At 35.6% G+C, this 23389-nt stretch overlaps 1 protein-coding gene across 7 annotated transcripts in view; it reads left to right on the forward strand.

The window, feature by feature from the left end:
• Positions 1 to 23389, forward strand: part of LOC149784983 (protein YIPF3-like) — a 67046-nt gene that overhangs the window by 1400 nt on the left and 42257 nt on the right. For 4 of the 7 annotated variants that reach the window (XM_089978652.1, XM_089978658.1, XM_089978654.1 and 1 more), the window contains exons 2-4: positions 4527 to 4614; positions 9910 to 10004; positions 21991 to 22097. In XM_089978652.1, coding sequence (XP_089834778.1) covers positions 4527 to 4614; positions 9910 to 10004; positions 21991 to 22097 — 290 coding nt within the window. Of the gene's footprint in view, positions 1 to 533; positions 802 to 4526; positions 4615 to 4778; positions 4837 to 5000; positions 5059 to 9909; positions 10005 to 21990; positions 22098 to 23389 lie in introns of those variants that run through there. The other 3 variants (XM_089978653.1, XM_089978656.1, XM_089978657.1) reach the window with 3 other exon arrangements.

Raw genomic sequence — 23389 nt, forward strand, 5'->3', positions numbered from 1 at the left:
TTTAATATGGAGAGATAACCACATAAATGTTGCTTCACATAGACTTTTTGTGAAGGAACATTTTAATTTACAGGGCCTTTATTCAGAGAACGAGAAAATTATGACAAAAAATATATGAACTTCCATTTTTTCAAAATTCGCAATATTAGTACTTAACAATGCATGGATACAACAAGCTAATGGTGTTTGAGAGCCACTTTCTTTTTTCTTGACCCAATTTGTTCAGTGAAATTTTTAATTCATCATTAAAAAATATTTACAATTTTAGATTGCAACCTGCACTTGACACTAAGCTGTGTAGTCTACACTACAGCACAATGGCTCATATCATTGCTTACAATTTACCTGTCATACATGTACTATATAATAACTACAAGGGAGGACACATCTCTCCTTTCCTGCGTGACATATTTAAGAATAAATGCCCATATTTCAGGCTACATTTTGCTTAGCGTAATAAATTTGGTACCGATGTTTAGCTAAGTCATTTGACTTTGTATGTGTATCCGAAGTTTGTCTATTTTACCTTTAAGGAATGCCAGACCATTTTCCCATGCTAATGCTCGATATGGCCATGATCGCACCTGCTTAATATGCAAGAACAACATGCTGAATGGAATACTGCCTTCTCATGCCCAACTGAAGATAAGTTATAAACAAATGCAGGACATCATTTTCTTTTAAACAATGAGAGGAAAGTATTCCATTCAGTGGGATTTCACTTGCATATTAAGTATCAACTTCCAGCTTGCACACACATGACCCTTCAATTGAAATCAAATTAAGTTCAAACACTTTATGGTAATTACACATAAAATCCTTGAAGATATGTATTGTTAATTAATTATGATTCAAAGCTATGATAAAATTAAAGCAGAGCAGAAGCTAGTACTATGGAAATCAAGTTTCTGAAATTTTCAAAACAATCGGAATCCTTGATTCCAGCAGGTTTTTGGAACTTAATGCGACTGCACTGTGAGATTAATGTATGAATAGTTTACATTGGATGTTAATTTTAAACAACCAATGAAAAAAATGTAAGAAATGGCATAATAGAACACCCCTGAGAGGCCAGCCATTGTGGACATGAAAGTGAGGCTGCTTTTTTAGTGCAGTAGGAGTTGTGTCCCTTGTTGATTCATGCTAGTGATTGGGCAGGGGACAGTTTTTATGCACAAATTTAATGCCACAATCGCCGGCCTATTATTAAAAAAATACAAAATAAAATACACAAGTGAGGTCAAAAAAGTCCATATTTTTGGATACCTGTATTAAAACAAAGCATAAAAATATTATCCACTTGACCAGAGAAGTGAAAAGTAGTTTATAGCAGAAGTTTATGCACCCCAACCCCAAATTTATACCTGCAATTATCATGGCCGAAAGTCATTTTTGACACCATGTGATGCTCACAGTGCAAACACAAGCCCTTTTCCTAGATGACAGTTATGCAAAACAGTGTCTACTAAACAGGCTGATGCAATTGAAAATAGTTGTCATCCAGGCCTTTCTTCAGATATTCTACTTGCCCCAAACCCACATATTTACTGCTTTGGGAGGCTAGCTCTTCTTCATAGCCGACTATTGGCATTTCACTATCAACATACTGCACGGTAACTATGGAAAGTGTACATGCCTGACATCAATTTCAAGTACAATACAAGCCTGAAACACCTAGTTCACAAATATATCCATATCTTTAATTGGTAAACAATAATACCTGAAAAAGTCACACCATAGCCGTAAGTTAAGAAATTTGCCCGGGGCCAATTTACAAAAATATCCCCTGCAACCTAAGTGTAATGGACCAAATTTTAAAATCTCATCTCAGGTTCATAAATAAGGTGTTTCTGTGAAGATCAGATCATCAGTAATTACAAATTAACAAAAAAATATAATCCTTTTTATCGTTTTTGCTGATAGAAAGTACAAAACAGTTATTCTGTCTATAGTCCTACAATGCGAGACATCGACCCTAATATTTTTATTCTTGGTGGTCAGGGTCTTAGTGAGTAACTAACGGCGTGTTCGATGTCTGATAACATTAGAACAAGAAGTCATATTTTCGGGAATATGTCACACATTTGACATCCCATATTGACTATTTTGTACAGTTAAATTCTTAATGTTTTTGTCCGACTTATATAATTATTTATTTTTTTTTTTTTCTAATAAATTCAAATTCTCACAGGACCCCGAGTGGCCGAGTGGTCTAAAGCGCTCTCCGTTATGGATCACTGCCATCTCACCTCTGTCTGCGTGGGTTCGAGTCTCGGATTTGGCTAATGTGGGTATGTGAGAAAGCTTGCCAGTAGCTTCTTGTGGGTTGGTGATTCTTTCTGGGGTTTTCCCAGGTTCTTCCTCCACCATTAATACTGGCCACCATGTATAGCCTATTGTGTGCTGAAAAATGGCATTAAACCCAACAACAACAACAATCAAATTCTCATACAAGCAAATGGAGGTGCTTTGAAGTTCTGATGGCCAACATTTCAATCGACTGGAACATGATTGAAGCCAGGAATGCTGAAATCCGTTAAAAGTATGATAAGTATCTTGAATGACATGAAGTTGTCTAAACACTTTCTTCAGTATTATTATATTTTTTATTCATTTCATTCAAGAAACATACTTCAGCTTAATCTGATTTTGGATTTCATAACTTCCATTACAATCCGGCTAATATATGTGCCCACAGCAGATGTCACTGCTTGTTCTGTGGTACCCTTCTCAGGTCATCTAGATCAGCCTGTCTTGATGTCATCCAAGATTTATGAAGACCATTAAGAACCAAATTATAACTCAGTTTATGTTACCAGGTCCACTACTAATTGAATATATAATTTTATCCAGTAATTCACCTTATGAACATACAGTAAGACATGTTATGAAGACAGTTGCCATTTTTGGGCTGAACCCCATTTTAGAACTTGCCTTTGATAAAATGACATATTATACAACTGTTACAAAATAAGAGGAGTTTTAATATTTTTATAAAATTTTAATATTATTTCATCATTATTTTAATCATCTGAGAAAGTATGCAAAAACGGAAGTTTAAAGTGACTATTTTGAACATATTGAGTTTTGAACTTTCTACAGTCACTACTTTTTCTTTTTGCCAAGATTGCCATATTTTAGCAGGAAAGAGGTAATGTGACCCAAATATGTGTCCAGCATGGACCTGGGGCCACAAATGAAACCTGGTATAAATATTCAAGACACCTTTGGTAAAGACATGCTGCAGAAACCAAAGTCAGAAGGGCAGTAAGCGAGCCTAGCTCCTGTAAATATAATTCTGTATCAATTCATTCAGTGTCATATCAGTATAAAGCACATGCAAAATTTGGATGAAATTCAACATTCCTTGGTGGCATTGTGCTGCAGAATCCAACGATAATGAGAACAGAGTGAATAACTCGTATAAAAGTACTGGAATGCAGAAAACTGAACCCATTCAGGGTCCCATCAATATCAAACTACACACCAGATTTGCTTATCAGTTTGGGACCCCATTACCCTAAATCAGTCCAAAATTTAGTAACGAATATTTTTTCAGAAATCATTTATCTTTCAGTCACAACATCCAGGACCTTTGGACCCCCCAGATCATTAGTTTATTCCTTATCCAAATGGCAAGCTATCTACAACATTTGGTCTAGTTCAGATATGTAGAACAAATGTTATTATGCAGAAATCATTTCACTTCTTTCAATTAGTGGCTTTTGACCACAAAATCAACAAGCATATTCTTGAACCAAAGTGCTATGCACAAAGATTGGTCCTGGTCTGTGAAATAGAACTAATGTTACTGTGCAGAAACAATTTTTCCTCAGTGACCTTGTCCCTTGACCTATTAGAACACATCATGACATAATATGCACCATAAAAACGGCAGGCGTATAAAAGGGTGGACCATTGTGGTTTGTATCAGAACTGCACCAGACAGCATTCTAACGTGAAAACCAATTCTTAACCAGTTACACATGTACAGATAAAAATATTACTCTTGGCCAGGTGTACCATATGAGAAAGGAAATAGACATTTTATTAAAAAGATATCTTCGATTGACCTTGAAAATTAGCATCTGCTTGCAGATCCAATGCCTTTCTAAAACATAACACAAATCTGAAGTAGCAGATATGCCATTTTTCTATATATATATGCCATATATATATATATGCCATGTATATGCCAGTTATTACATATGCCTTTCTGTCAATCAAACACAAGTAGCAGTACTTTTGTGCCCAGCTCAGAATGTTACAAGCATACTGGAAGCAAATCTGGAAGACCAGGAACTTTTTAAAGTCTCTGGTCTGTCAGGCTAGAGAGAAGTTTAGGGAAGGAGAGAACACTGTCCTGACATCCATGATTATTGCCTTGGATTCATACATAAAAAGTGAATATAATACATAAAAAGTGAATATATTACAACTTAGACCAGTTGGTTTATTTTTATGATAGTAAACAAGCCTCTTAAATTTACTATTTGTAAGTGGAACATTGTTACAATTTATTACAGAGTCAACACCCAGCTGTTGTGGATCTTGATGACATGGAGATGGAAATTGTTGACAAAGATGATTCAGACTATGAGACTAATTTTTCAGGTATGTCAGAGGTTTCAGGCAGGTAAATAATGCTGTCATCCTCACTACTTGATGACATGGAGATGGAAATTGTTGACAAAGATGATTCAGACTAGGAGACTAATTTTTCAGGTATGTCAGAGGTTTCAGGCAGGTAAATAATGCTGTCATTCTCACTACTTGATGACATGGAGATGGAAATTGTTGACAAAGATGATTCAGACTATGAGACTAATTTTTCAGGTATGTCAGAGGTTTCAGGCAGGTAAATAATGCTGTCATCCTCACTACTTGATGACATGGAGATGGAAATTGTCGTCAAAGATGATTCAGACTAGGAGACTAATTTTTCAGGTATGTCAGAGGTTTCAGGCAGGTAAATAATGCTGTCATTCTCACTACTTGATGACATGGAGATGGAAATTGTCGACAAAGATGATTTAGACTATGAGACTAATTTTTCAGGTATGTCAGAGGTTTCAGGCAGGTAAATAATGCTGTCATTCTCACTACTTGATGACATGGAGATGGAAATTGTTGACAAAGATGATTCAGACTAGGAGACTAATTTTTCAGGTATGTCAGAGGTTTCAGGCAGGTAAATAATGCTGTCATCCTCACTAAAATCTAAACCACATTAAGAAAATTTATTACTTTAGTGAGTCTTGCCAGAAGTAGATGTATAGGAAGTGTTCAGAATGGATATACAATCAGAAAATTCAATCTTAGAAAAACTATAAAAAATTTCCCTTTGTCATGTCTTGTAGCAAGAGATCAGAATGTTTTATTATTATTATTACTATTATTATTATTATTATTACAAGCCTGTATAATTTGGCTACATATGTACACTGCACTTCCTGTACATCTACTCTGAGCAAGACTCAAAAAATTTTGAAGTTTTCCAAGGAATTGATCTGGCCACAATTTCACTATACATCTCATATTTTCCTTCTCAGAGATTTTTAATATCTATCATACTGATTGATTTTCTCATAGCATACTCATCTGGCATCAGGAATTAAAATACATTCATGAAATCTTGCTTTATCGCTAATACAGTTTTGAGAATTTCCTTGAATTTGATGATTCCTCAAATCTTTTTTTAAAGAATTTAAATGTTTTGGTGAATTAAAATTTAATAAAACTAAAAAATGAATTTATGTCCTTTCTGCTAGGTGCCTTCTGACAAAAGTATCTTATATTATCTAAATAATGTAGAATCTGAATTAGAGGAGAAAGTTTGAAAATTGTATTGAAACCAGGGCCTGGAAACTAAGACATTATCCTCTGTCCCCTATTTTCATACTTGGCCTGTGTCAGTTGTAAAGTGTGTCAGATAGGAAACTGTGCCAAGATTGATGTTTAAAAAAAATTGTTTCATAAGAACATTTTTCAGATATGATCGGAATATTATCTAATACTGGTAATATAAAATACTGCTGTGATATTTCTATTGCTGCATTTATACCACAATATATCAATCAATATTCAGTAATATTGTATGCCACTGGTTTTCACCAAAAACTCATTGTGAAACAGAAGCCATCTTGAAAATCTTGTTATTGCTACTCCAAGAATGGGTAGTCATATCTCAAGGCTCTCACTAAAAGACTTTTTGCAGGTGTGTCTTGAATATCTTAAAATTACTTATAGATGGAAAGTCTTTTCAACATTGGGTTTTACACCAGAAGATTTCTTATGATGTCATGTTGGATGGTACTGATATATCAGTATGGCCACCATGGCATCCATTTTGAAAATTTGGTTTTTGCTACTTCTTATAAATAGAAAGTAATCTTGACATAACGTTTTCACCAGAAAACTGATTATGATTTTTAGTAAGTACTGAATAACACCAATCTGACTACAGATACCACAATGAACATATTGAAAATCTTGTCACTAATTCTCCTGAATTGCTGGTCATACCATAATTGGGTTTTCACCAAAAGTCTTCTGATGGTGTCTAGATTGTCTTAAATGAAAATATTGAGATGTCTTACATCCGGTATGGCTGTCAAAGAGACTAATTTGAAAATCTTAGTGTTTAATCTTTGTGCTAAAAAAAAGGTCTTGAATTCATGCAAATTCTTTTTATACTGTAAAAACCAGTCACTTCAAGGGACTCTCTTTTTATTGCCATAAATTTTATATTCTTCAGTGGAAATGGGGGGGGGGGAGGAAGAGTTGTTTATCTTACAGTTCACTGCAAAGACATTTTTAATAATATCCAATAGCATTTTAAGTTTCCTTCACATGATCAATGTCTGGTGACCACTGTTGACATCTATTGTGATTATTAAGCTTCATACTTAACAGGCTGTAATTAGTTTTCTGGTCCAGATTTCACCCTGAGTTATTTTGTATTTTGCAAAGAATGGAGAATGCCCTTCCTATATCAGCATATACAATTTTGTAATGACAGGGCAACTACGCTCATCCTTCCAAAAAATAGTTCTAGCTTCTGTTTATTTAGTGTTGCTGGGTTTGTAAAATTGTCAACTGCTCTCCAATAGTCCTTCGAGTTATGTTCACCCCACCGAGGAAGTTCCTGACCTGGACTTAAGATTTATTCCTAAGTCTCATCCTCAAGGGGTTCATTTTCTTTATAGCTCATATCCAGAAATCTTTTGGCAGGCTTTACCATTGTTAATAAAACAACAAAGATTGATTTAGACTTGAAGAAGAAGAAAAAACAGTGACTAAATACATGGTACATTGACCCTGTGATGAACAATTTATCCCAACCTTAAAATGAATTATCTTTTAACATATTGTTAACTGATATATTTTATTTAGATATTGAACTTAATTTATATGTGTGAAAACTTCAAATTATTTATGAAATGCAAAATATAATTACCTTTGAAACATGCAATGCAAACTCGGGATCTTTTGCTTCTTGGCTGCACATTCTTAAATTCTTATATTCAAGAATTGTTGAAATATTTCATTTTTACCAATACATTTTGGTATTTTGCCATCAACTTAATAAAATATGTAATATGTGTCCTTAAATATTCCTATTAAAATATCTTGAACAGTAAAATAACAATTAAACATTACCAAAAAAAAGCAAATTACTTCCTCTAGTATTTGCTGAAACCATATGGATGGTCTCTCCACTTTATCTCCCCTCCATGAAAGGTTGGCCGATTGTCATCAAAGGCTCAGAAGACAACATGGTGCCCACCTTTTATTCCATTATTACGTATTACACTGGGGCCCAGAGTGGCTGAGTGGTCTAAAGCCCACACCGTTCCGGATCACTGCCATCTCACCTCTGTCTGCGGCGGTTCGAGTCTAAGATTCAGCCAATGTGGGCATGTGAGAAAGCTTGTCAGTAGCTTCTCGTGGGTCGGTGGTTCTTTCCAGGGTTTTCCGGGTTCTTCCTCCACCATTAATACTGGCCGCCATGTATAGCCTATCGTGCTGAAAAATGGCGTTAAACCCCACAACAACAACAACAACAACGTATTACACTGGGGCCCAGAGTGGCTGAGTGGTCTAAAGCCCACACCGTTCCGGATCACTGCCATCTCACCTCTGTCTGCGTGGATTCGAGTCCAGGGCTCAGCTAGTGTGGGTATGTGGGAAAGTCTGCCAGTAGCTTCTTGTGGGTTGGTGGTTCTTCCCTGGGTTTTCCAGGGTTCTTCCTCCACCAGTTATACTGGCCGCCATGTATAGCCTATCTTGTGCTGAAAAATGGCGTTAAACCCTAGAACAACAACAACTTATTACACCTCAAAAAACATTTGGCCTTAAACTACCAGGTAATCAAATAACAGATTGTTGTGTACATATCAGCTGTTCCTTAACAATTACAGTACTGTTGCACTGCCCTGCATCATCACATCAGTCATTGTACTGTTGGAACATTTCTGGTCCCCAGTAGACTGGTTCTGGCTGGTTGCTCTAATGTGTTGATAGAACATGAAAAAATAGTGTGGTGTTTTTTTTTAAATTTTTTAAAATATTTTAATTTTCAAAAGCATTCAATTTTAACTAATAAATGGCACGTGTGGTAGATAGCTTTTAAAACTATTTTTGGTGAGAGTAGAATCACATATATTGTGTTTTTGAAAAAATGAGTTTTCACCTGCTTTCAAGAGTGTTATATTTGTATCATTTGAATAAAAATTGTAACTCTGCATAATTAAGCACTTCAGAAGCTACTATATCAGCATTGAAGTTGATTGTTTTACTGTTTTATGCCTGCAATCATTAGTGTTATTACTGAATGTCATGCCTGATTACTATTTTCGGTTAGATTATTAATAGGTTCATTTGGGGAAATGGGTTGGTGTAGAAATTATTAATACATGCCAGAGTATGGCAGGACAAAGTTAACTTTTCTGAGATGTTGAATAAAAAACTACATACTTTCATTTTTACAGTACTTGGAATGTAACTTAATAGCAGTGAAGATTAAGTACAATACTGAATTATTATTAGTTGGGTCATAAAGCAATTTGTTTTACTGGCAATTAAGATTTCTATCGATTTGGGGGGAGGGTCACAAGCTTCATGTCAGAGGGAATGGACTTATTTTCCCAATTTGGTGCTAAGGTCTGACCAACATGACCAGTTCATTTGATGTTTGATTGGAATATGTAAGGCCTGGTCCACCTCATAAATAGGTTTAGTGCTGCATGGTTTACAAATACGATATGAATTTGCCATATTGTGCATGCACAGAAATACCCTATTTGTCTGGTGGACTTTGCCCCCTATGAATAGTCATCTGAAACTGAATGGTATAGTCATCTGAAACTGAATGGTCATCCTGGTTGACCTCTATCATTTTTTCCCGCTTGCATGTGAATAAAAGGCATATGCAGATTAATCCAAACAAAATAACAAAAAAAATCTTGTCATCATCTTTTTTTAAGGGAAAATTCCTTATATACATGACATGTATTTAGCTAAAAGAATGGACAGTGTAAAAAGAATGTTTTTGAGCATTTGGGTTTGTTTCTTTAACTAAAATATTGGGGGAGCAATCCACTCCAACCACAACTGGAGAAAAGAAAGAATTTTTTAACATAGGAGAGATTTAAAGAAAATTCAAAGGAATAGCTTGACATTATATGTACATTGCATACATTTCATGCATTTAGTATAATTTTCAAGACAGTTTGTTAGAAATAAGTGCAAACTTTGCTGTCACTCATAAAAATGCAATTACCCATAATGCCTCTTTAAAAAGTACTATCAGATATCAAAGATCTAAGTTTTTTGTTGTTAATTTGCCTATCCGTCTCTCTATCTCGTATATGACCCTCAATATTTGTTCTTACTGGTTGATTACAGATTCAAAACTGCCACAGAAGTCCCAACAGAAGAGTAAGGAAGGAGGTTACATGGAAGACGTGAAAAAAAGATTTCAGGACAATGTCACATCGATGGTTAGTGTTCATTCTTGTTGGAATAAACATTTTGTCAAAAGCTAGATTAACTTAACACCATTTAAATGTGTATGTTTGTTTTATAAATGGTCAGGGATGATCAGATCCCATTGCCCGATATTCCAGACTTTTCATTTTCAAAGTCAGGTAAAAAGTTTCCAAAGTACTCATCCAGGACAAGTGCTTTTTTTAATTTTAAAACAATTAGGGCAAGCACTAATTTTCGTACATTAATCACTTTACTTACCTTTATCTGGCCCTTCATGCTTTCTGGGCATATTAAATGCTTGAATTGCCTTTATCTGGCCCTTCATGCTTTCTGGGCATACTAAATGCTTGAATTGATTCATTCACATCCTGTGATACCACAGTAAGCGGTGATTGATAAGTGTCTTATGTGCATTCAGTTAATACTTGACTGTATTTTCAGCGAAGCATCCAAATTATCAACCAGTCAAAACACTTCACATGAAATAAATTCGGCATGAATAATTCAGGATTGTTTTAAACAACCTTGTGTTTAATCAACCCGGATACATGTGAGCAGATCCCCCTTTGATTTCAATCCATTGAGTCAGTGCAATGAAGTTATTGAAAGGCATTTTACTGACGTAAGTGTCCATATCTTTTATGAACTGTTTAAATGTCAGTAAGGAGTCTTTAATTTTTTAATTGATTATACAGATTATCAACTTAAATGTGTGATATTGTGCTTGAAAGGATTACACTAATTAAGGAGCAGTTGGTGTTTGCATTTAAACAATAAAATGTACATTATGATACTTTAGAAGATATAGTTGTCTTTTTTATTGTGGATAAAATGAGTTGGCTCAATTATTTTTGAAATGATGGACATATGGAAAAGTCAGAGAAGGAAAATTTATGGAAAAGTAGAGAGACAAAATGTAAGGATCTGTTCAGTCTAAGGTAACTATTTCTCCAAAGAGACATAAGCCAGTCTTTGCAGCCAAAAAATAACAAATATGACATTCCTAAGAGACTAAGAAATTTGAGGCACATTGGGTTGATAATAATACATGGCTTGAAATTACTGACTCTGAAGTGCAAAGAATAAATTAAGCTGGCATTTGTTGGATATTAAACCAGTGTATTTGTCATTACTGAAGTGCAAAGAATACATTAAGCTGGCATTTGTTGGATATTAAACCAGTGTATTTGTCATTACTGAAGTGCAAAGAATACATTAAGCTGGCATTTGTTGGATATTAAACCAATGTATTTGTCATTACTGAAGTGCAAAGAATACATTAAGCTGGCATTTGTTGGATATTAAACCAATGTATTTGTCATTACTGAAGTGCAAAGAATACATTAAGCTGGCATTTGTTGGATATTAAACCAATGTATTTGTCATTACTGAAGTGCAAAGAATACATTAAGCTGGCATTTGTTGGATATTCAGCCAGTGTATTTGTCATTAGAACTGACAAATTCAGGATTTAATTAATCTCAGCTTGTGATAGTTTTGGACCTCATAAAGCCACACAGTATATGCATGACACTAGCCAGCATACTCAGAAAATCCCTGAAGTTGGAGTTGCTAACACTCCACTAGGAATGGTCAATTTGAAATTAAATGAGAATGAAATGAAAAATAAAAATAAAATGAGAGCTCACCTTAGCCCTGTAAGCAAAACCATTTTCTGATATAGAAATGATGTGTGCACTCCAAGAGAAGAAAGGGCCTAGAGTGGCCGAGTGGTCTAAAGCGCTCTCCGTTATGGATCACTGCCATCTCACCTCTGTCTGCATCAGTTCGAGTCTAGAATTCAGCCAACGTGGGTATGTGAGAAAGCTTGCCAGTAGCTTCTTGTGGGTTGGTGGTTCTTTCCAGGCTTTTCCAGGGTTCTTTCTCTACCATTAATACTGGCCGCCATGTATAGCCTATCGTGTGCTGAAAAATGGTGTTAAACCCCACAACAAAAACAACAATAACCAAGAGAAGAATAGTTGTAAACCTGGTGCTAATTATAAGAACAGACCAGGGGCAAGATACTTTCATCCCCCAAGAAGTTGATTAAGTCTCGAGATATGCAGTTAGGGAAAGTCTGAATGTCAGTAAATTGATTTCTATTCTTGCTGATGGGAGTATGGATTCTACCATAATGGAGCAAGACATAGAGTATACCTTGGCAGTAAAAAGTTAAGCCCATTGAAGAAATAAATCTGTTATACATTATTTTTGAAGGGCCCCGAGTGGCCGAGTGGTCTAACGCGCTCTCTGTTATGGATCACTGCCATCTCACCTCTGTCTTTGTGGGTTTGAGTCTCAGATTCAGCCAATGTGGGTATGTGAGAAAGCTTGCCAGTAGCTTGTCATGGGTCGGTGGTTCTTTCCGGGGTTTTCTCGGGTTCTTCCTCCACCATTAATACTGGCCGCCATATATAGCCTATCTTGTGCTGAAAAATGGCGTTAAACCCTACAATAACAACAACAACAACATTATTTTTGTTTTTATTCTATAGATTAAAATGCATACATTTCATTTAAATTAGGTAAGATAGAGAAATTTTGGCACAAGTGAAAATGTAGGTGGGACAAATGATTTCTCTGAAACTACTTGTCATGGAGAAATCAGTGAAAAATAAATTTGATCAGCCATGCTGGTATTATTATGTTGTTTTCACTTTTTTGTTTCATTAATCCTTTGTCGAAGGTAAATTCCCTCCAGATATCTATTGGAGGCCTAGAACAAAAATAAACATAGTCCCAGTCTGATGCCGCAGTCATTTCCATCATTTGGAATAACATTCTTCTTTTCCTTGGACTCCATGCAGTTTACATGTTTCTCTGGGTGCTAAAATGATTTTCACTGGTGTCTTTTGGTATATTTACCTTCAATCATATCCATTTCTGAATTACATTTGAGCATTTCTTCCCTATCTTTGCATTTAATTATGTTTATGTTTCCACTTTTCTCTAGTTTGAAGGTTTTTCTGTATCTCCTAGCAATGATACTATAAATTGTATCCCTCTGTTGATACTGATGTTAGGGTAGGTTCCCCTCCCCCACAAATTTGTTCCATGACAAGTTGTTATTCTTTTTTTCTTCTTCAGCTTGCCACAAGAAGTTGGCAAGTGCTGTCATGAGAAGGCTTCTTGGGACAGCTACCCCTCCAGTACCAAATTGCAGATGGTTACAGATGATATGGGATCCAGCAGAGAACCACTTCTTTTGTAGTGGCTGGAAGAATGTGTGGCATGTCCTTATTTATTTCTGATGGACCTGCTTTTGTTCCAGTTCACAGCAGTCATCAGCACCTTCAAGTGAGTCACACCTTTCAGGGGCAAGAAACACATGGTCATCCTCAGCTGAGTCAGTTAGACCTGCATCTGAGTGGAAGGAGTCTAGATCAACAGAAGAGTCAAGTCCTTGGATATGGACTCCTTGAGGAAGTCATCACCTGATTGGTCATTGACTGGGCTCTGGGTCTAGGCACCCAGCACATTGCAGGACAACAAAAATACATGTTATGTGACTGGGTTCTGATCACTGGTCATCTAGTATCGGGCACCAGTCAATGGTCTTAGTCTATGTATCTGTGTTTGGCAGAATGCGATCCATGTCAAGCTTTACATGACTTTCTCCAGGGACTATGCGTCAACGAGTTAGGGACAGTTGGTTGAAGCTGCAGCCCCAGAATCAGATTTTTTGCCAGTCTGACTGAGATTTTAGGCACAAATTCCCTAGCATTATCATTGTTCTCTAACTGGAACTAGTGAGCAACCTGCCACCACCATGGGTTAGTGCCCTAGTTAACACATCCATTTTCTTAATGATTCTGTGGCAGGAAGAAAGGAGTATTTTCTACAGTGGACCCTTCCTTTGATCCTGGGAGGCATCAGTGTCAATTCTAGTTCACAAAAATTACCAGAACACACTAGTTTGTTCCACCTTTCTGGTGCAAGGAAGGTACAATCATTTTCATCTTGCTATGGTAGACCTGATCCTAAGTCAGAGGGGTTTAGCTTGTCAGATGAATCAAGTTAAGTGGATAGGGACTCGTAGAGGAGAGCGTAGTTTTTTAGGTGTTTGACTGGTCAGCACTGAGCATGGTTATGAATTCTGGTCACTGGACATCTAGTACTAGCCACTGGGCAGATCACTGGGCTTAATGGTCAGTCCTTGCTGAACCTGATATGTCTTGATACTGGGACCATGCATCAGCCAATCACTAGGCAGTGGTGGAGGCTGTAGTCCCAGACACAAACAGTGTTTGATTAAGATGTTGGAAATGAAGTCCTTTGCAATGTTGGCATTTCCTATCTAGAAGCAGGAGGCAACCTACTGTATCTGTCGGAGGGATCAGGTTCACACTTCTCATATCCCTTTGTTTTGATATAATCCCTAGCGGACTTGGGGATTCCCACTGTGTGGCGATGAGTTTGGAATCCATCCTTTTCTCACCATGGCACTATGGATGAGTTTTTCCCCGGGCCCCATTGGTTGGCAGATGGGGCAGGTCATATGCCTTCCCCATATCCTCCTCTGACTTCATATCAGTTATAAAGGATGAAGAGAGGTCACAACTCCTTTCCTTTGCATTTAGAGGGAAACACCAGTCCCTTTCTCCAAGGTGAGAGAAGGAAACAGATAGTCCTGTCTCACCCCAACAGAGGATGATATAAACTCTCCATTCTAGTGAACATGAGTGAGTTTGAAAAGGCATTAATTGCATCAGTTCATTCTTCCTTCTTGTGTCTCCATATGTGCCCTAATATAGTGGTCAGGCAACAGAAGACGAAAAAGTATGGTGTTTGGTAATGAAGTAACAGATCTGTTTGAAAACCTATGGTCTTCTGACACCTATATCCTCTTCACAATTTTTGGAGTAGGCTTTTGAGTGCTCAGTCCTCTGCTGCTTCCACACTCAGCTGTTGTGAATTGCAGAAGTTAGTACAAGTTTGTGGTGTCCTTTCAGTCACTGTCAGAGTCAAAGAGGATGATATTCCAAATGACAGAAATGACTATGACATCAAACTTGGACTGGGACTCAGTGTTTATTTTTGTTCCATGGAGTGAATAGACCATGGACTGGGTACCAGAAAAGGTGAAAGTGGTGTGATAAAGTGGTGTAACAAAGTGGTGTAATAAGCATTACATAATTAAAACTACCATATATACTCGTATATAAGCTGAATAATTTAGGAAAAAATAAAGCCCTGGAGGAAGGGGGGGGTCAGCTTATCTGCGGGCCATTGTCTTAACTTGACAGTTTTTAAGTCTTTTTGTTGACTTCTGTAATGGCTGTAAATCATGGGAAACGAAAAAATAATTTTTTTTCTGTCCTAAGACATATGCATGTAAAAAATCATTTTCAGTGTCCCGACACTTATTTCACTGTTATAAAGTACTATGATTGATTTTGTTATTATTTTGCATGTGTATATTTTCTGATTTCTCCAACACGAAATTAAATAAAGGTAAATGCAGACCTCATAATTCAAGGGCTAGTTGAGTTTACCTGTGAGACCAGGCAGAGCTGTGATGTACAGTACTTACACAGTGCAAAGTGTGCATAGTGTCACTTAAATCCTTATCTATTCCCAAACATATTAGATGAAGATTTTGCTTTATTCATTGTTTTGACCAAATTGCATTCTTTCAGATAACATTTCAGCTAGTCCTTAACAGCTGTTTCATTTACGTTGAATCATGTGCTCACAAGTTACTCATTTTCAATGATAAAAGCGATCTTACAAACTGAGGTCATATTTATGAAAAGGTATGCACGTTTAATTGTACAAGGCACATAACCAACATAATTTACATGTTCACGAAGAGTGGTAATAATAAAGGCTAAAATTCTCATTATAATCAACTTAGATCATCATCAATCTACTTTAGTTTTGCATTTTGGCTGAACAACACCATAACTTTCCACGCATTGGAAAGCTTGATGTTTTGGCATCTCCTTTGTTGATAGTTGGCTTGATTTATCTTTTGTTTTCCGACAGCAATACAGATCATTTAATCATTAAAACCCTGAAGCTGGCTTGTGTAAAGAGGGAATTTTGACTGGCAACTATACCAGTACATTGATGTGTAATTGCCTTTCATTCTATAATATTAGCATGCTTACCTAAGTTTTGGCACTACTCTAGTGGCCTAGTGGTTAGAGCATCCACCTCAGATGCAGGAGGTTGTGGGTTTGATCCCTGGCCAAGTCATACCAAAGACTTTTAAAAATGGTACTAACAGCTGCCTTGCTTGGCACTCAACATTAAGAGGTTAGTGTTAGGACTGGTCGGCCTGGTGTCAGGATAATGTGACTGGGTGGGACATCATGCTACATGTCTGCGGCATGATGCCCCAGTGCTAGACATCACTATAAACTGCCACACTACAGACATCGTAGCGATATAACTGAAAAATTTTTAAAGCTTCGTTAAAAATCCAAATCACACACACCTTAGTTTTGTAAAACAGAATGTAAGGCATACCTGTAAACTTTTCAGAATACAAGTTGGGAGGCTGAATAAAAGAATAGGAAAATTGGTACCTAAAATCAGGAGGTTTTTCCTAGCATTTTTAAAACATTGGTTTCACTAAATATTGACCGATCGTCCGGGTCCAATATGCGTGAAATTCGCAAAGGACACGCTGTTTTTCCCTGTTACACTCTTTATTTTCCCCCAAGACATGCCCCATTTTCATATTCTGGTCAGCTGTGGCCAGACTATACTGTTGCTAAAGCTTAGTCTCAAATAAACAAGCAAGAAATCCAGCGCGACTAATTAGAAGTTAATCCTGCTTATCAGTGCAACTATTTTGTGAAAATGACTGACCCTCCGTGATAATTCAAAGAAACCATGTTCTACACTATTGTGCATTATGCAGCACCAGCAATTGATTTGCAGATAAAAGATTACCAATTTTGTTGAACTAAAGGTACCTAAATAGGCAGCCTTAAGTTACCGTACATATGGCAACTATTTTCCCCTCTTATATCCGACCTTATATCCTTATTGTGAACTCATAAGGCATTTAGTATTGTTTACTGTTAAACAGATGTATTCTGAATTAGTTTTTGAGGACACATGGTGCATGTTATGTATTTTCATTCATTTCTTTTAATTAAACGATGGTAATTAACATTCATATATACAGTATAAAAATGCCAGATGTTCACCCGTGGGAATGGCGCTATAGCATATGAAGTTACAGCATGAATTTTGTAGTGATCATTTTTGGGATTGAAATTAATTGTCGACAATTTTATTGCTGTGGTTTAGTTTTTGTTCTGGTTTATTTTCTGACCTTTGTATTCTTGTAGAGGTATTTATGGAAGAAGCAAATTCTTTCTAGTAAAGTAATTATTTCATCACAATATTCACAGGTGATACAACAGAAAATGGCTTCCATGGATTGCATATGATATATATATTAATGTAGGACTTTTCTTTTTAAGGATAAATGAACATCGAAGACATAATGTAATAATCAGGAGTTCTCTGCAAAAATCGGGAGATCTCATGAAATCAGGAGGTTGGCACAGAACGACCCTAAGAATCAGGATTTTTTTTCCTCCCGGTGTGAGAGTTGACAGGTGTGGTGTAAGGTTGCTTACATGAAAGCAAACTACAGTTCTCAGATTTTACAACATTAGCGTAATTTTTGAAGCATTATTTCTGAAACTTCATTATTGTATTTTGGAGATATCATTCAAGTTTAGTGCAGTGGTGACCATAATTCGACTCCAAGGGATGTACTTAATTCATCAGAATGTACTTCATTCAGTGCATGTTTAAACCTACAATGTACATGTGGTGGCACCATTATATAAATACATTCCGAAGATTAAATGAGATCATTGAATCAAACCGTTTTTTGTTTGTTGTGTTGTCATACTGGGATCACATTTTAATGAGTTGGGTATTTACAGTTTCAAGGCAAAATAAAAACATAATTACTGGTGCACTGATATACACTGTCCAATGCATTAATTCATAAACAAACAATAATTGAGTCAAAAGGGAGTGGTAGTGTTACAGCAACTCGCGAATGCTCAATTCTTGTCATCGTTCAATCAAGTTATACACAAATCTAACTTAGACAGAAACAATAAGAAAACACAAAATTAAATAATTACTTTTCAAACAAGTTTATACCATTTTTTAAAATAATCATAGATGCCAACCCAAGAGCAGTATATGTATAATTTATGTTAATATATTTTGCCAAAATAAATGCATTTAGAACTTACCACATGCATCTTATGATGTCACGAAGTTGTGGGTCTGCTTATACATGGGTCATGCACTTTTTAGTGTTTATACCTATTCAGTTTGGGAGGTCGGCTTATATGCGAATGGGCTTATACATGCGAATGGGCTTATACATGAGTATATATGGTACATTTCACCATAGCAACAAGCATATACTTTTATTTCCCTTACAAGCCATCACCAGCTGGATGAGTGATATTGGGACTAATTAAGCCTCTTGCCTTGGAGTTTGAAGGAAATATAATTTTAATAATGATTTGTTCATATAATTGTTCATAACTCATGATAGCTATGATTTTATGCAAAATTATTCAATGTATATGTCAATTAGGTCAGTATTATTCTTGTTGTATGCAGTTTTTCTGTACGCAGTGATAATGTTTGCAAGTTGAACATGCCAGTATAGATATACAGCTTTCCCTTGTTTTAATGTGGTAGTCATTGTCCATAACTGCCAACTTGCTATGTACCAAACAGCAGTATTGCGAAAATAATCGAAATTTATGATTGTACATGTGTGGCAAACAACATGCCAGTCAAATAAGCTTGTCAAACAGATAGCAGTACACTGTTAGTTTATGTACCTTTTAGGTACTTTTTTATCACTGCATGGTATTTATATATTTAATTGTGCCTGATATGAATATTGTAAAAAGTAAATACAAAATATAATGGCAAGCTTTAGGTTGTTTCTTTCAACTCATATTGTCATAGATGAGATCATGAATAACATTAAAGAAACAATGTAAACAACTCATTTTAATAAATATACTTCTTGCCAGTTATAATTATTTTTTGACTGCTGCATTAAGTTTAAAATACGAAAAAAATATCACTTGCTAAAAAGAGGATTAAATTTAGGTTGCACTTTAGCCAATGAATCCAAATGCTGAAAGCTACATTCATATTTAATTAAGAGTTTACATTTGCATATTTACCAATTTTACACCCATTTAGTATTTAAATTAGTGAACGTCTATCTCTAACAAGTGCACTGAGTAATGTCATTTTTCTATCAGTAAAATGTATCATCAGTTCAAGATATCGGTTACATATGATTATCGACCATAAACATCATGTGCAGCATGTTTTTAGTAATTCCAAAACACTGAATAACATTTTTAAAAAAAATAAAATAATAAACTTACATATGTGTATGTAATCCATTTAAAACCCAGTTATGCCCAAGACACATTTATTTGCATCCATTTAGAATACACATTTGTTTACATCCAATTAGAATACACATTTTTTTACATCCATTTAGAATACACATTTGTTTACATCCAATTAGAATACACATTTGTGTTCAACCAATTAGAATACACGTTTGTTTACATCCAATTAGACCGCTTCAGTGGCCTAGTGGTTAGAGCGTCTGCCTCAGATGCAGGAGGTCATGGGTTCGATCCCTGGCCGAGTCATACCAAAGTCTTACAAAAATGGTACTAACAGCTGCCTCACTTGGCACTCAGCATTAAGAGGTTAGTGTTAGGACTGGTCAGCCTGGTGTCAGGATAATGTGACTGGGTGGGACATCATGCTACATGTCTGTGGCATAATGCCCCAGTGCTAGACATCACTATAAACTGTCACACTGCAGACATTGTAGCGATGTGACTGAAAAGTTATGAAAGCTGTGTTAAAAATCAAAATCACACACACATACACACGCATCCAATTAGAATACACATTTGTGTACTTCCAATGAGAATACACGTTTGTATACATCCAGTTAGAAAGCACATTTGTTTACATCCATCTAGAAAGCACATTTGTAATCATCCAATTAGAATACACATTTGTATACATCCAGTTAGAATACACATTTGTGTTCATCCAGTTACAAGACACATTTGTTAACATCCAATGAGAATACACATTTGTGTACATCCAAATTAGGATACACATTTATTTACATCCAATTTGAATACACATTTGTTTACATTCATTTAGAATACACATTTGTTTACATCCAGTTAGAATACACATTTGTTCACATCCAATTAGAATACACATTTGTGTACATCCAGTTAGAATACACAATGTTCATTCACATAATGTGTATTTGGTTCTGGAATTATTACATAATATTAGGTTGTTTGAGATGGTTGATATTAGGTTTTTGAGATGGTTGATATTAGGTTGTTTGAGACGATTGATATTAGATAGTTTGAGATGGTTGATATTAGGTTGTTTGAGATGGTTGATATTAAGTTGTTTGAGATGGTTGATATTAGGTTGTTTGAGACAGTTGGTATTAGGTTGTTTGAGACAACTGATATTAGGTAGTTTGAAATGGTTGATATTAGGTTGTTTGAGATGGTTGATATTAGGTTATTTGAGATGGTTGATATTAGGTTGTTGGAGACAGTTGATATTAGGTTGTTTGTGATGGTTGATATTAGGTTGTTTGTGATGGTTGATATTAGGTTGTTGGAGACTGGATTGTCCTTGGGGTTTTTTTTGTTTGTTTTATTTAGCAAAGTCCTTGATATTTTTAGCTGCATAATTTTCAAAGGTTTAATGCCCTAACTTTCTAGCCACATTATCTATTTCTTGAACGCAAATATGGCCTTGGAAACAGCTTGGGGTATTTCCTGCGGGTCTTCCTGGTCACTGTTAATGGCAGATCCTGCTTCCTGTTGATCAGGATCAAAGTTTTCTTTTCTGGCCCTCATGAGGATCTGGATGTTGTCAGCATTAGTTTTACATTTGATAGTGGGGTTGTCAGTCCTCATAATTTTGATCCAGTGCTGAACATTGTCAAATAAGAAAAATGTCCCAATCGCACAACTTTAGCTTCTTCAATATCCTTCTCCATGAGTCCCTCAAAATCACAATCCTTTCCTGGAAGTCTCCATTGTAAAAATTAATTGCCTTAATTCACTGATAAATATTCTTAATACTGAACTTGCTTTTAAATGCAGTTTCACTAAAAAGTGAGTCTTAATTGTTTGAATAGACCTTATTTGTAGCTACATAATGCCAAGAAGCATCTGTCTCATTTCAAGTTCAAAAGAAATACCACTGCTAATATGTTGCCATTCAGGTGTCAGTAAACAACTGTCAACAATAAACTGGTCTTCTGTATAATCTGTGAGCTGTGTTACAGAGATTAAGTCACTGATCTCTGGGATGTCTTTAGTGCTAAAGACAAATTCGAATGGCATGTAGACTTAAGCCAAGTACAATAGTTTACACAGATCAATGACATGTATGGCGTATTAGAGACATGGATAATTTCAGGTGTGCAATAGCCTATTAGGAATTCATCTTACATTGCCCGAATGCAGCAGTGACATATTACAGTCAAACTGTGACTGTAAAAACATGTTTTTGATTATGGGTATCCATCATTTGGGATTGTGTTATTACGATGTGCATTATAATGGGGGATAGCTGTATGTGGTTTTGTACAACAACAACAACAGAAATTTAATTAACAGTTGTCTAAATTGTGTAATTATAAGTGTGTGAGTCACACTTTTTAAATTGAAGGCTGACAGACTTAGTGAACAAATGTAATTCAGTGATCAACAAATAATTTTCACCATTGATAGTTCTTTCCAAAGAGATTCTGTGAAATTTTTCAGTAAATATTATATTGTCTTGTTATACTTTTTGCTGTAATATAAAAGCATGATTTTTCGCTTATTGAGATTTGTTTGTGTCTTGTCATATCTTTCTCCGATTCCCTGAAATTAACTACAATGATACCCATTTATCCTTTAGGTGTGGCAGGCAGGGAGCCAGCAAGCTAAGAAAGCCTGGGGCGTCTACGGCAACATTGACATTCTTCGGCCATACTTCAATGTGGAACCTCATGAAGTGCGCTCAAGGTGACACATACATTATTTTAATTGATACTGTATAAAGATTGTCATGCTGAATATTTTAATTGTTTTAGACATAAGGCAGAATTTAACAAATTTGATTGATGAATCCTTCTGCACTTGTCAGATGTAGCATATGTGTGTGTGTGTGTGTGTGTGTGTGTGTATATATATATATATATATATATATATATATATATATATATATATATATATATATATAGTAGCAATTTTGAAAGGGCTTCATTGTAGCGGATGAGTATATTGTTTCTCTCTGAAGTCAATCCATAATGCCTGGGGTGAATGAGGTCTTTGCCTTTGTTTTTAAAAAGAGATTATCAGATTCAATTTGTCATTTTAAAAGGTTCATATTGTTTGTTGATTTTATTTTTAATGTTACCATTATTAAAACTCAATCGAGTGTTTCATCTGTTCATTGTGGTCCAGGACTTTTATACCCTTAGTGTATGGAGTTGATCTCAGTTTGTTGTCAGTGAATTAAGTATTTTTGTTTTGTCTTTAATTAATTTATTTTGTTTCTAAATGGTTTAATTCTGGCCTTTGTATTCATTCATTAGTAAATATATATTCCATATTTACCTAGAGCCACTAATTCATACATAGGACGAGTAGGTGTTTTCATAGCTAACTGTGTAGTGAATTCTTTAGAGGCTTTATTTCTGATCAGACTTCGATTGGATTTTGAATGTAAGTTTGTATCATCAGGATCTCGGATGAGTTCTCTTATGGATAGCAACCATAATATCATTGAAGTGATGTTGCATCTGAGTGGTTGGGCCAGTGAACACATTAAAGGCTATATTTCTGATTTTATCAGACCTGGTAAGCTTGATCAAGATCTCGGATGAATTCCATTGGGTGTGACATCTTTGAAATGGCTTTGATTACTGAGCTTAAGTTTTGATCATAATTACTATTTAAACTTAAATTATCAAAATCTCAGATGAATTAGATTTTGCGTCCATGTATATTAATAAAGTTTGACTGAGCTTATTACCACTCTAAAGGCATTGTTTCTGATCAGATTTTTATCAGATTTAATGAGATTGGTGTTTGTAGATCATGCGGAATATCACAAGATTTAATTATAATAATTTAATATTGAAACCATGTGTGCATATAGTACAGTATGCATACTTACTTGCCAAATTTTGATTTGAAAGCAAGGAAGGTGACTTATAAAAAGGACTGCAGGTATTTAGAATCACATGTTTGGAGTTATGGAAGGTGACTTATGAAAAGGACTACATGTATTTAGAATCACATGTTTGGAGTTA

The sequence above is a fragment of the Sinohyriopsis cumingii genome, chromosome 13 (genome assembly GCF_028554795.1).
Source record: "Sinohyriopsis cumingii isolate HCF-2022 chromosome 13, ASM2855479v2, whole genome shotgun sequence".
NCBI lineage: Eukaryota > Metazoa > Mollusca > Bivalvia > Unionida > Unionidae > Sinohyriopsis > Sinohyriopsis cumingii.